The sequence below is a fragment of the Eptatretus burgeri genome, chromosome 18 (genome assembly GCF_056783735.1).
Source record: "Eptatretus burgeri isolate ZD-2024b chromosome 18, Ebu_testis_v1, whole genome shotgun sequence".
NCBI classification, from domain to species: Eukaryota; Metazoa; Chordata; class Myxini; order Myxiniformes; family Myxinidae; genus Eptatretus; species Eptatretus burgeri.
Genome location: NC_140978.1, coordinates 22,579,658 through 22,592,595, shown reverse-complemented (window position 1 = coordinate 22,592,595; position 12,938 = coordinate 22,579,658). Strand labels below are relative to the sequence as shown.

Here is a 12,938-nt window from a genome sequence, read left to right as displayed (position 1 = left end):
TTTTTCCATTCGCCGCACGTGACGCTATTAATTCGAGCGGGCAAATAAAGGGTGCGCACCGATCTCGCTTTTTCAGTGTAAGCACCAAGGTTGAGGGTAACGCACCGTTTTGCGGCAGTTAGTAAAAGGCGGCAACCGAGTACCCTAATATTTTCCCCCTTCCTCTCTCGATATTTTGGGTTTTGTTCTCGTGGTTTTTCTATTGAAATTTTCTACCTTCAACAGCTCTTGTAGCTTTTTTTTTCGGAGTTGTTTGAAAAAAAAAAATTTCGCTTCATTTTCTGTTTCCCCCATTTCCCCTTAACTCCCCGTCCCCATTTCCCTCTAACTCCATTCATTTTTTTTTTTCGCTTTCTACATCTGCCGCATTGTCGCGAGGGTAACGTTAATCCCCAAGGTTCGATTCCGAATGGCACAAGAGAAGAAAAACCCGGTCGGTCATGTCGACACGTTCGAGTCCTTACAACCCTTGTCCGAAGGTGGGGTCGGGTCTCGTCCCGTCGTGCAACGCGAGAAGTGGAGCAGTCGTCTGGATTTCATGCTGTCCGTGGCCGGAGGGTTTATCGGACTCGGCAACGTGTGGAGGTTCCCTTACCTGTGCTACAAGAATGGCGGTGGTAGGTAGAGAGTGCGTGCCATAGCGCTTTGAGAGTATTGTATCATGAAAACGGTCACGTGTTCGGGGAGCTGTTCCTTTTCGTGCCTTTATTTGTGACGTCACAATTGTAACGTGCATTCGAGCCCCCTCCCCATGCCGCGGCGGCACACTCCACGAAGTGACCGCCCCTCCCCATGCACACTCCACCACGTAGTGACCGTTGTATAGATTATGCTAGCCGAGCTATACTCCAGACGATCTCGTGTACGTACTAACCGAGGGTCCCACTTATCTCCCCCTTTACGGTTCCAGGTGCGTTTCTCATCCCCTACGTAATCTTCCTCCTGGGAGGTGGCATCCCTCTCTTCTTCATGGAAGTGGCGGTCGGACAATTTACGTCGCAAGGCGGAATCACTTGTTGGACGAAGATCTGCCCGCTACTCACCGGTCAGTGCCAGGGCAAACTTTGGTGCATTTTACCTTCGCTGGATGTGCGGGGAGTTGGGTGGTCGTGCTGAACCTGGTTGGGCCTCTTGCCCCTACGGCGGCAACTTTGCCCGCATGTGTCCAAAAGTGTTCTGCGCTTCATACCTTTTGTCGGTCAATCTCTGTAAGGGCAGCTTGTGTTGTGGAATTTGGGCATTTGTGTAATGGGGCTGTCACGCTGGAGCACAATGCGTGCAGGTGTTTGTCCCTCGTCGCCTCGCCGCCGCCGTGGCATTGGCGGGGCGTTCATGCAACGGCGACTGACGATGCCTCCAACAACAGGCGTTGGATATGCATCCGTGGTAATCGTGTCCTTGATGAGCGTGAACTACATCATCATCCTCGCTTGGGGTCTCTTCTACCTGGCGCACTCCTTCACCAGCGAGCTTCCGTGGGCGACTTGCAACAACACCTGGAACACTGCCGACTGCCTGGAGGACTCGCTGAGGAGCGCTGCCAACTTCACCAACGTCTCCGCGACTCATCTGCGTCACATCTCTCCTGTCATTCAGTTCTGGGAGTAAGGAGCGCCACCCCATGCTGTGATACTTGCCACTCACGCCCAGCAACGTAGAACTCGCTGTCTGGACAGCGATGCATTCATCGCTGCCTGGACCTCCAGACTTTCGTGCTGCAATCAATCAGTTTTGTTCTTTTACACTCACTTTGCACATTTTGCCTGCTCGTGTTATTCGCCAGTCGACCGTTCCCCTTGGCATTGGCAGCCATCATCCCTTGCTTGTGTTGCTGCGTCCGCAGGCGAAAAGTGCTCGGCTTGACAAATGGAATAGAGGAGGTGGGTGAGCTGAAATGGGACCTGACTCTGTGCATGATTGCTATGTGGATCGTCGTCTTTTTCTGCCTCTGGAAGGGAGTCAAGACCACAGGAAAGGTATGCTGCTCACTTTGGAGATGTGCGAGCAGGGGATGGGTGGCAACTGAAAACTTCTCTGCCTCGCCGGTTTGCTGTGGTGCGGTTGAACATTCTGCTTTTTCTGTTCCGTTGTTTCGAATGAAAATTCAAAGTGAGGCTCTAATGCAATTGTTTCCGTTCCTGCTGACCTTTCAAACTAGATTGTCTACTTCACTGCGACGTTTCCATTTCTAATGCTCTTCATTCTGCTCATTCGTGGAATCACCTTGCCTGGTGCTGCTGTAGGGATAAAGTACTACCTGTACCCTGACCTCACCCGTCTTTCAGATCCAGAGGTTTGGCTTTCTGTTGATCAATGTGCATGATAAAAGCTTGTGTTTGTTTGTTTTTGTTTTTTTGTTTTGTTTTTTTTATTAAACGAAGCTGGATCTGTCATTGATGTGCTGCTTTGTCTGCAGGTTTGGATTGATGCTGGGACCCAGATTTTCTATTCCTATGCCATTTGTATCAGTGTGTTAACATCACTTGGAAGTTACAACAAATACCACTACAATTGCTACAGGTACCCAGTTAATGTCAAAATGGTATTTTCAGGTTGCCTATGGGGTCGTTTAAAAAAAAAAAAAAACTCACAAAACTGCATCTTGCTTCTCTTAATGTAACTAACAGAGCTTGTGTGTGATGTATCACACAAACTTCAAAATTGATCACTTTGTGTGTTGCATCAGAAAAACCTTTGTAGTCCAGCAAGGCAAAATATGGTTATAAATACTGTAGTTTCCCAGAAAATGAATCATTGTAAATAGCACCACTTTAAATTTCCCACCAAAGGTGGGCTGAGATGGGCATTCCTGCCCTGAGGGCTTTGACAATCCTTGAGTGGGAGTGCCAATGGTGAAATGATCAAAGGTGGTAATTTTTACTTTCCAACAAAATGTACACATCGAGCTCACTTTGTTTTTCCCCCTATTCGCAAATGAAGTCTTGTGTGTTAAAGCTCGATTATATACATGACTGTGAGGGTTAATTGTTTTAAACATTACATTGACATGTAGTAGTTCAAGTCTATTCCCTTTTTTGGCCTGGCTTCAAAATGTGTTCGATTTGGTTCTTTCATGCTTGGGGTATTCATGTGTTTGGTTTTTTTTTTTTTTTTTTAATTAATTTAATTTGTGTACAAAGGTGGTCAATGTCATTCGGTTCTGGTAATTTGCATACATGTTATAGAAATTTTTTTTGGGAGGGAACAGAAGGCACAGGCAAATAGAGTATAATTCTGCAGCTTTTTTGGAACATTGCCAAGAACACTTCCTTGGACGAAATTTTGTTTGATCCACAAACTCGCTGCTGCATTTGAAAAATCTCCCCTGAGGCGATGTGTTTTTTTTTTTTTTTTTTTTTTCCTGAACAATAAATCCCATAATCCATGCATGTGCACACGTGATCCTGGAAAATCCAAAGTACCCAAGCTTTATGTACTTGGCAGCGACACGAGCTGGCTGTGCCTTCAATTTGGACTACGTCTGAAATGCTTGTCGACAGAACTCGTCTAACGTTTGTCAGCGGGCAAATGCAAGATTACAAAGTTGAGGGTGATTGGTCATTTATAATATTACAATTGCAAAATCGTTGTTACAACTTAACTTGCTGAGTAGCCCTATCATGTGGTGCTGTATTGTATCCCAAGAGGCCTGAAGAACAGTTGTGGCAAGAATCCAACAACTTGACTGGTTTACTCAAATTTTAATTTCCTTGTGTGGAAGATTAAATGAGTTTTGCTAACCTGTTCATATGTAGTACATCACGACTTCAATTACGTAGTAAATTGTTTAGCAGAGTACAAGACAGTTAAATATTCAACATGGCTATTTCCCCACAGGTCATGCCTTATACTGTCCTGCATGAACAGCAGCACGAGCTTCATTTCAGGGTTTGCAATTTTCTCGATACTTGGCTTCATGGCTGAAGAGCAGGGGGTCGATATTTCCCAAGTTGCAGAGTCAGGTATGTACTCCATGAATTGCATTTTCAACTGTTCAGGTTTTGTTAACATCGCTAGCTGTTTGAGTGTTTGAATGATAAACGATGTTTTATATTGTAGGTCCAGGACTGGCCTTCATAGCATACCCGAAGGCAGTGACCATGATGCCTCTTCCCTCACTATGGGCTGTGCTCTTCTTCATCATGCTATTGCTTTTGGGACTTGACAGCCAGGTGAGACAGAATGGTGAAATTTCAGGAGTGATTAAATTGTGAAAACAAAGATGCATTGGGGGAAAAAAAAATAGTAATTTGCCATGCGGTTACAAGTGCAGGAGCTACTATTTGTAAGTACAATGTGCAAGGCTGGTGAGTAAAGATAAGCAGATGGAAAAGAAGAAAAAAAAAATTGTGCCACAGGAAATTCATGGACTCTAATGACTAAGCTTGTGATTGTTTTTGCAGTTTGTAGATGTGGAAGGCCAGGTGACTTCATTGGTTGACCTCAACCCTGGAATGCTGAGAAAGGGCTACCGAAGACAAATGTTCCTTGGTCTTCTTTGTGTCATCAGCTTGCTTCTTGGACTCACCATGGTCACAAAAGTATGAACATTTTCAAAGCTTCATTTCTGGTAGTAATGGTGCAAAGCAAGCCTGCCCTGGATTGGTGCCAGTGGTCTCCACAAATGGGGAAAGGGTGTGGCATGAATGGGGTTAATTTTTAGCTGAATTTGAAGTGCAGCTTTTTTGTGAAAATATTACTGGAACTTTCTTTTGTTTTTGGATGTACAAAGTTGTTGGAACTTGTTTCATTAAAAGCAAGTCTTCCTGTCGATGTGAAATGTCACTTTTAGGAAGTGGTTTGTGGGGTAACTTTCCACGAATCGGCCAGTGGAAGGTGGTGACTGAGTAGCCTATGCTCTATTGTAAAACCTTTTGTCGGGAGCATTAACCTGTGGCCACAATTTATTGTACTGCATATTGATTCTCACCCCCCCCCACCCCCAAAACACCCTTAGGGAGGAATGTACGTGTTCCAGTTGTTTGACTACTTTGGTGCTAGCGGTATCTGCATGCTCTGGGTGGCCTTCTTTGAATGCGTAGCTGTAGCTTGGCTATTTGGTGAGTTAAGACCATATGCAAACACTGCTGCTAATAGTGCTGTACTCAAACTCTGCAAGTTTCGCCTCCGAGCTGAGTTTGTGTCGAGCCGGGTTTGGCTGTTAACTCAGATTTTCCTGTCACATGAAATGAAGTAATTGCAGTAGAAATGTTTGGAATTTAGTACATGAATCGGATGTGCTATAGAATAGTCATGTTTCGTCATTTCAAAGCAAAATGTTACCGTAACTGTGCACTGCAGCAACGGTACTATAATTATATTTACTATTGCCCCATTTCCCATACATCGTTGGTTTGTAATGGCAGACTCGCTTTAATTCCTTTTGAGGATGCTTGGGTTTTGGAGCACTCGAGGCTCGTTAAATTCACCGCTTCGCCAGTTAAGAACCTCTGCTCGGATTCCATCTTGGATCCGGACAGTTCAGTGTCTCGGCTGTTTGGCCAGTGCGACCGCTGTTAGTGTAACACAAGAATGTTTTGCTTTTCATGCAGGTCAAACAGCCGAGACCCTCTAAATCGGATTAAGGACTTTCTTTGCCTCTATTGGGATAAATTGGAATGTCGATCGGGCACCTTGCCTCGCCAGGTTCCCATTCAGATTGAACCCGAGCGGATGTTCTCAGCCAGCAAGACCCAGTGATTTTCAAGTGTATCGAAACAAACGGTAGAGTAAAGCTGTACAAACAATTGTAATATCAGCTAATGCTTGCAGGAACATTTACTGTAATTGGGTACTGCAGCTTAGGTTGAGGCCATGTGCCTCTCCCATGCAATTGATTTACACATGCTTGATGCAATGAAAACTTATCTGGGACTCCACAAACTTGCCAAAATTATTGAGTTTTTGTTGCCAAGACGCAGTCCACTTGTGTGAAGTTACAATCCAAATGTTCCATTGTTGAACCTTTTCAAGCACTCCACTTGAGCAATTGGCCTCATCCTTTCCTTACATTTTAACTACCTTTTCGAATAAAACTGCCCCAGTTGAGCAAAATAAAATGAATCCCTACAAATGCACTGTAACAAATCTTTGGTTTATGCAAAGGTTATTTGTGCATTTTATTTGTTTTTCAGTCTTCCATTTGATCATTTATAATTAAGCTTTAACTAAAATTAAGCAATCACATGTACACTTTTGCAAAGGTAGTCTCAAAGCTTAGCCATATAAAACACAAGCTATTGTGACCATCGTGAAAATCTTCCAAGTGAAATGGGTTGCTTGGTGGTGTATTGTACTGGATTTTCATAACATTGAAATTGGATCCAATTCGCTCAAAAGTTCAAGTTAAAAGCGAGCTATGCAATGGTGGATCCCTATGCAGTTTGTATGTCATGCTTTTATTTTGGAGAGAGATGCAGGATGCATCACTTAACAGTATCTTGAAGACCTGAGGTCCAAGTCGAACCTTCAGTTTCCTACACAGCTACTGCCACGACAGGCTGCTCGTCTGTCCAGTAAGTTGGTATGGCTATGTGGCTCTGCAGTGGAGTCAAGTAGCTCTGCCTCGTGCTTATGTCACTAAATTGCAGGCTGTTTAGGTCATTTTTTGGGGGGGATTTGACAAACTAAACCAACCTCTTATTTTGGTGGTTCATGAATGGTAACCTTTCTGCTTGAATCAGAGTTTTGGGGGATTTTTGTATGAAGTTGAGGTTTGTAGAGGAGCTAGAATATAGTACGGATCAGGACAACAGAACAAAAGGAGCAGCAGAGAGGGGTGAAACTCACAAATGGTGGGTTGAAGGAAAGAAAATGGAGGTAGAATTGGAGAAATGAGGGGTGCCGAAGGTGAACATAGAAGGAAGCAGTGAATTTGGAGAAAAAAGGGGAGGAAAGAGTTGGTTTAATGGGGAAAAGAAAGATCATTGCTTTCAATGGTAAACAGCTGTCTTGAAGACTTGGAGTGAAGATTGAGCTTGAAGAGGATGTGGAAGTTTATTCCACAGGTGGGAAAGAGGGGGAAAAAAATGGAGGTCAGCACTGATCCTGGAATTGGACAGTTTCACCGGAAGGGAGTTTGATGATTGAGCACGTGTCCTGCAACAACCTGGGGAGGGGGGGGGGGAAGCTCCAAAAGAGCAGAGGGTGCAAAACCAGAAAGGTCAGTGGTCTTTGTTCTACAGTCTATCTGCGATGTGCAAGATTCCCAGACTTTGCTTCATCATTGTAGATTCCAATGATCTTGAAGACCTTTGTTTCCACAGTGGCAAGATGAGGTAGGGGTGCCAGCTCAGAGGTGAGGGCAATACTCCAAACTGCAGATGAAGACCTCGTAGATGGATAGAAGTTCAGGCGTGCCAAAGGATGCCCAGTTAGCGACTGGCTTTGCAGGTTAACTTAGAAATGTGGTTTGCAGATCATGGCTGATAGTGAGAGACTGAGACTGAGTTGAAGTGCAGCATTCAAGAGTATAAAGAAAGTTGATGGGAGTGTTTGCCAGATGGTCCTTTCATCGTGTGATTTGTCAGGATTGAAATCTTTTCCAAGTGTTTGACCAGCTTGCAATTGTATCAGGGTCTGAAGAGTGAAAAGGCTGTAGCCTGTCTGAAGGATGAGGGAAGTCATGGCAGATACAAATGAGCAATGTGAAGTGGATTATTCTACTGTTGGAGATCACTGATTAGGTCTCGGACGAGGCCCAGAACAGTCTTGGGGCATTTTAGCCTTGGCTGAGAGTAGAGGAAGCCAGGAACCAGAGTTGGCATTGCATGCCATCAGCAGAGTTTGGAGAGAAAGGTGGGATGTCAGGCTGTATTGAAAGCTCGATGTCTTGAGAGCCTTGATCTTGTCTGGCATTGAGGGCCTCCATCCATTGGGTCGGAGCAGCATGCCCAAGAAGGTGACCTGGTTTTGAATCTGAATTTATGAGATCAGGCAATTGGGGGAAAGGAAGGATTTTGTCAACTGATTGATTCCATGACTTTTCTAAATGGAAGTGAGCTCACAGGTCTGTAGTTAAGGTGATAGTTTTTTTGCACCTTTATATAATGTGGTGGTGTTTGCTGATTTCCAAGCACATGGAAGATGACTGTGTGAGAAGTGCAAGTGCAGCAGAGCACGTTTTAGCACATGAGCTTATGCTGTCTGGTCCATTTGCAGAATCGGTCTATGGTTGCAAGAAATTTCTCCACATTCCTGGAGCAGTTGGATGTTACTGTCGGGTGGGTGCAGTGAGCGGTTTGAGACGAGATTTGGAAGCAAACACAGAATTGAGGTGTCTGGCCTTTTTCTCGAGTGGAGTCTGCTTTTGTGCCATTTGAACTGAGGGCAGGGTTGAAAGAGGAGCATACACCAGAGACTTAACAAGGCACCACCAGGTTTTAGAGGGAGCCAAATTTGAAAGCTCATTCTTGACATTCGACAGATGTTTTCTGGCTCTCCTGAGTGGACACACTTGTGGACAGTTTGAATGATTTGAGATGAAGTGCAGGATTGGGCACCAAACTAAATGTTGCAAAGGAGCTTGGAGATGGTATTGATTGTTGCATGCGAGTAAATACAAAAAAAATGCTCTTTTAAAATAATGTGTGAAGATGCATTGTCAAGTCTTCTAATCAATAGTTTTAAAGGATGTGATTGCCTGCATATTGCTTGTCTCACATGCAACTTGAAGATGCATATAAGAATTTTTTTTTTAATTAACTCTATTCTTCCCTTCCAATTTATGACCATCTTTTGAGGGATTGGCAAACATTGTGCATAATAAGTCAGGCTTTGCTTACATGTTTGGAAAAATATTTTATCCAAAAATAATATTTTAGATTTCAACAGAAATTGAGGGCAGGTCACATCTCCATTCTACATCAAAGGCACATTGTTACAAGACCAAGGAATATGCATTTCATCTACCCTTGTCAATGGAGTTGATCCGGAAACAAAGCTACACAAGTCTGATTCTTTACACCGCATGCATGCAGACACTGGTCTCTACAATAATATAACCACAAACCATTCGGTCAATTCTGTCTGTACTTCACTGAGAAACCCAAGCACTCTAACAATTAGTGACTATGCTGTCAAAAGACATCAATTGTAAACCCCAAAGATATTCCACACACCGTTGACAACCACAACCTGGCACTCCTTACGAATGCCTCCGATATGTTTGCATGCACATGTGAAGCATACAAATGAATGCTCTAATAAAGCCTTGCATGAGCGGAAGCATGACGTTTCATGGGCAGTCTATATCTGTTGCTGGTTTGCACACCCTCCAGAAGTGAAATGATGTAACCAAAAATTATTCCGTCCAACGAATGATTTATTTTTCGTTGATTATACTTCGCTGAGAAACTTGGCAGTCAAGTTATTGGCTCTTGTGGGGGGGGGGCTTGAAGAAAAACAGTTGGACTTGGAAGGGGGATGGCAGAAAATGACTTGGTTGAGTCCTTTGGGGAGGAGGGCTTATGGACTTGGTGGTTGATGTGAAGAAAGGGGACAGGTGGGAGGGATTTTTTGAGGACTGGGGAGTGAGGGCTTGAAGTCACTTTTTGTTTGTTTTTTTTTAATGATGCTGTCAAACTCCCTAAATATTCCACATTATTGGGAATAAATTCCTTTGGAACAACTTGGTGGAACTTGGTTATATGCTTGTGGGATAATAAAAGCTGAAATTTTAAATATGACAACTCTTTTTTTCCCCCCCCCCCTACCCATTTCAACTAATCTTTTTTTTTTGTTGTCTTTCACTGTTGTACATTACATGCTAACATTTCCATCCCTTGTTCTCCATAAATGAGGTAACTGGGCTCTTTTTTTTTTTTTTCTCTCTGGACAGGTGTGGACCGCTTTTATGATGTTTTGGAAGACATGTTGGGGTTCCGTCCAGGACCTTGGATGAAGTGGTGTTGGCTGGTTATCTCTCCCTCCCTGTGCTTGGTATGTTTGATTTGCAATGTCTTTCTAATCTGTCCAGAAATTCATATTCCAAGCACCCAACCCATAAAACATTTGATGTTTGCATGTCTTTAGTCATTTCCTGGGATATTCTTGTTTATCAAAAATGGTAACTACAAGCATGCACACTTGACTTCAGATTGCAAGTTTGAGCAGAATTGCCCTGTTAATGAATTTTTTTTTTTTTTCGTCCTAGGCATGCTTCATCTTTGCATTGGTAAAATTCACCCCATTGACTTACAACAAGGACTACTTGTACCCTCCGTGGGCACAAGGTGTTGGCTGGTGCTTGGCGCTCGCCTCCATGATTTGTGTCCCTGGCTACGCCATGATTCGTTTGCTGATGGCCGAAGGCTCACTTAAAAAAGTATGTTGCTTGCCTGCACCTTAATCGACACAACTTTGACATTTCAATTTATTTTGGACATTGTTGCTTGATATTATTCATGGTGGTGTGTGCAGGATTGCAAAATGTTGTCATTTCGGTAGGTGCAAGGTGTGTGATGGTTAAAGAAACTGTTGAACTAGCTATACTTTGTGCAAATGTCCTGGTGGGTGTTCTGATTGCACCCATGTGGTGATGACTTAACTCAACATTTTTCACTTTAAGGGCATCCAATGCTTCATGAGCTCATCTTGGAACAGGAGGCCATTGGAATGTTTTTATGGCAGCACATGGATATACTTTCAACTTGATTGTTCATTATGTAGAGTGCATGCTGTTTATATACCCTAGCAACCTGCATTCAATGCTCAGTCTCTTTACCTGTTCCATGGGATGACTTGGCAAAAATAATTTTTCTCAAGCCTGTTTATATTCTGCCAGCAAATTTTGTAGAGAATTTCCTTGCTGTCTTCTGCTGCAGCGTTGGCATGACCTTGTGGAGCCACAGTTGAAGGGCCCAAAGTACGATAACGATGAACAATACGAGACGACAAGCTGTACGGGCTCTGATCAAGAAGGACCAATTCCTGAGAAGTGTGTCATGTTGACTGCTGTTTGAACACTGTTGTGACATCTGATCTACACCGAGGAGCACTCCATGGTCTGCCTCGCTCCCTCCCTTTCAAACTGCTGCAGCACGAGCACTGAAATGAAGACTTATTGACTTGAAGTATGGACGTTTGCTACCCACAAAGCTGGTTACCAGATAATGGGGAGACAGTATACGCCAACGGACCAATTGCAGTATTGTTACTTGCTGCAGTACTTGGTTGATTGTAAATTTTTTTTTTGTATTTCTTTTTTTTTTTCGACAGGGTATCATTTGCTTTGCAGGTTTTTCTTCCAAAGATTAGTGTACATTTGTGGGGGTGGTTTCTTTCCATTGAAATCAATACTTCGGTGCTTCTCATGAGCACAGCCAAGTGACTGTTTTTTGCAGTTTCTGGTCCACTGATTGTTGGGTTTTTCTTTTTTTTATATTCACTCTGACCACCTGTATTTGCTGTGCAATCATTAAAAAAAAAAAAAACACAACTACCTTGACTCTGTTTTACTGTCAAAGTACATGTTGGGTGGACATCAAGACTTGCATTTTGAATGGGGCAAAATGGATAGGTTCTGATGTGTTTGGGTTGAGTCTAATGTGCAAGTCAAGTTCAAAGGCTACTTTGGGGAGGGGCTGGAGTGGGCCTTGAACTTGATGGGGGGGGGGGGAGCGGAGCGTGGCCCTTGTGCAGGACTCGCAAGTATATAGTGCTAATTCTGATTGAACCAGACATTTGTAATCTATACTATAATGGAGCAAAGTGTTTCTCCAAGATGAATCAACGGTCCATGAAACTCAGCTATATTGTATTTGGTATACTTGACTATCACTACTTTTTTTAGCTTTCCATCATGAGCAAAAATTTGGGGGGGTTAAAAAGTGAAGCCCAGGCCTCCGAGTATTAGCTTTGTAGCCGGAGGTGCATCACCAGGTATAATTGGTCCAGTGCTATCATGTGTCGACTGCAGAACAGACCACTGCCACCCGTCCATGGGATGGGTACTCTACTAGTTTAATTGTGGTGGAATTGAGTTGTGCCCAGATGGGAATCAAACCCAGGTCTTCTGGTGAACCAAACCAGTGCTCTGCCATCTCTGCGACCCACCGGCTGAGCATGCTGTGGAAGAATTGCGTGTTCTGTTCAGTCAGTGGGTCACCCAGATAGCTCGGATGGCAGAACACTGATACGGTTTCCCAGAGGACCTGGGTTTGATTCACGGTCGGTGTAATTTTTGCACATGTACTTAAATTGCAGGGTGCTGGTGCTAGTGCGAACTCGCCTTTTTAATGCCTAATGCTTGCAGCCCATGCCCTAATGGATGACACATTGATAACTTACCTGTGAAACACCAGAGTTTATAGTTGAGATTTGAATCCAAAGATGTGGTGAGAGCCAATACCTCTAGCATATCCTTCCAGTACTGATTGACTTTTTTTTTTTTTTAATGCAAATTGCTAGTTTGGGTTTTTTTTCTACTTGTATGAATATAGCATGGCAAAACTTTTCGTCTGTTCTGAAGGGCAATGTTGGTGTTCTTGGCTTCTCTGTAGTCAATTTTGTCAGCACTTCAGGTTTTCAAAATCGTATGTATTGATACCCAGCATGCTATATTAGATACTTGTATTGCAGACGTTCGTTTGTGGAATTGTTCTCCCATTGTAGGAACCAGCAGTAATCACCTCATGATTGGGTTGAACCAGCTTTGATATCTAGTTTCCATGATTGAAATGTCTTGGTGGAACCTCACCATGTTCATCGCTTACCTCACCCAGATTAGGTGGGAAGAAATCAAGATGAGAATGCAAGAAGTGCATTTTAAGACATCCTCACTCATTCCCTGGTCTTCCTTTAGCATTTTGTCCAATTCTCAATACTGATTAGCTCTATAGTTCCCAAAAATTCTGCACAACCAACACAAATGCTTCCCATGCTGCAAACTTGAGTAGGTTCAGTTAATTTTTTTTTTTTTTAACTCGATCACGCATCAG

The 12,938-nt window shown here is 43.5% G+C and overlaps 1 protein-coding gene across 1 annotated transcript; it reads left to right on the top strand.

The window, feature by feature from the left end:
• Positions 1 to 35: 35 nt before the first annotated feature.
• On the top strand, positions 36 to 11,437 carry LOC147008724 (sodium- and chloride-dependent taurine transporter-like). The gene is made up of 13 exons (XM_085864364.1): positions 36 to 617; positions 911 to 1,045; positions 1,367 to 1,604; positions 1,844 to 1,976; positions 2,159 to 2,293; positions 2,417 to 2,520; positions 3,838 to 3,962; positions 4,060 to 4,172; positions 4,404 to 4,541; positions 4,958 to 5,060; positions 9,839 to 9,939; positions 10,154 to 10,324; positions 10,824 to 11,437. Exons 1-13 carry the CDS (start codon positions 410 to 412, stop codon positions 10,959 to 10,961), a joined length of 1,842 nt encoding a protein of 613 aa, XP_085720490.1. The 5' UTR covers positions 36 to 409; the 3' UTR covers positions 10,962 to 11,437.
• The last annotated feature ends 1,501 nt before the right edge of the window (positions 11,438 to 12,938 follow it).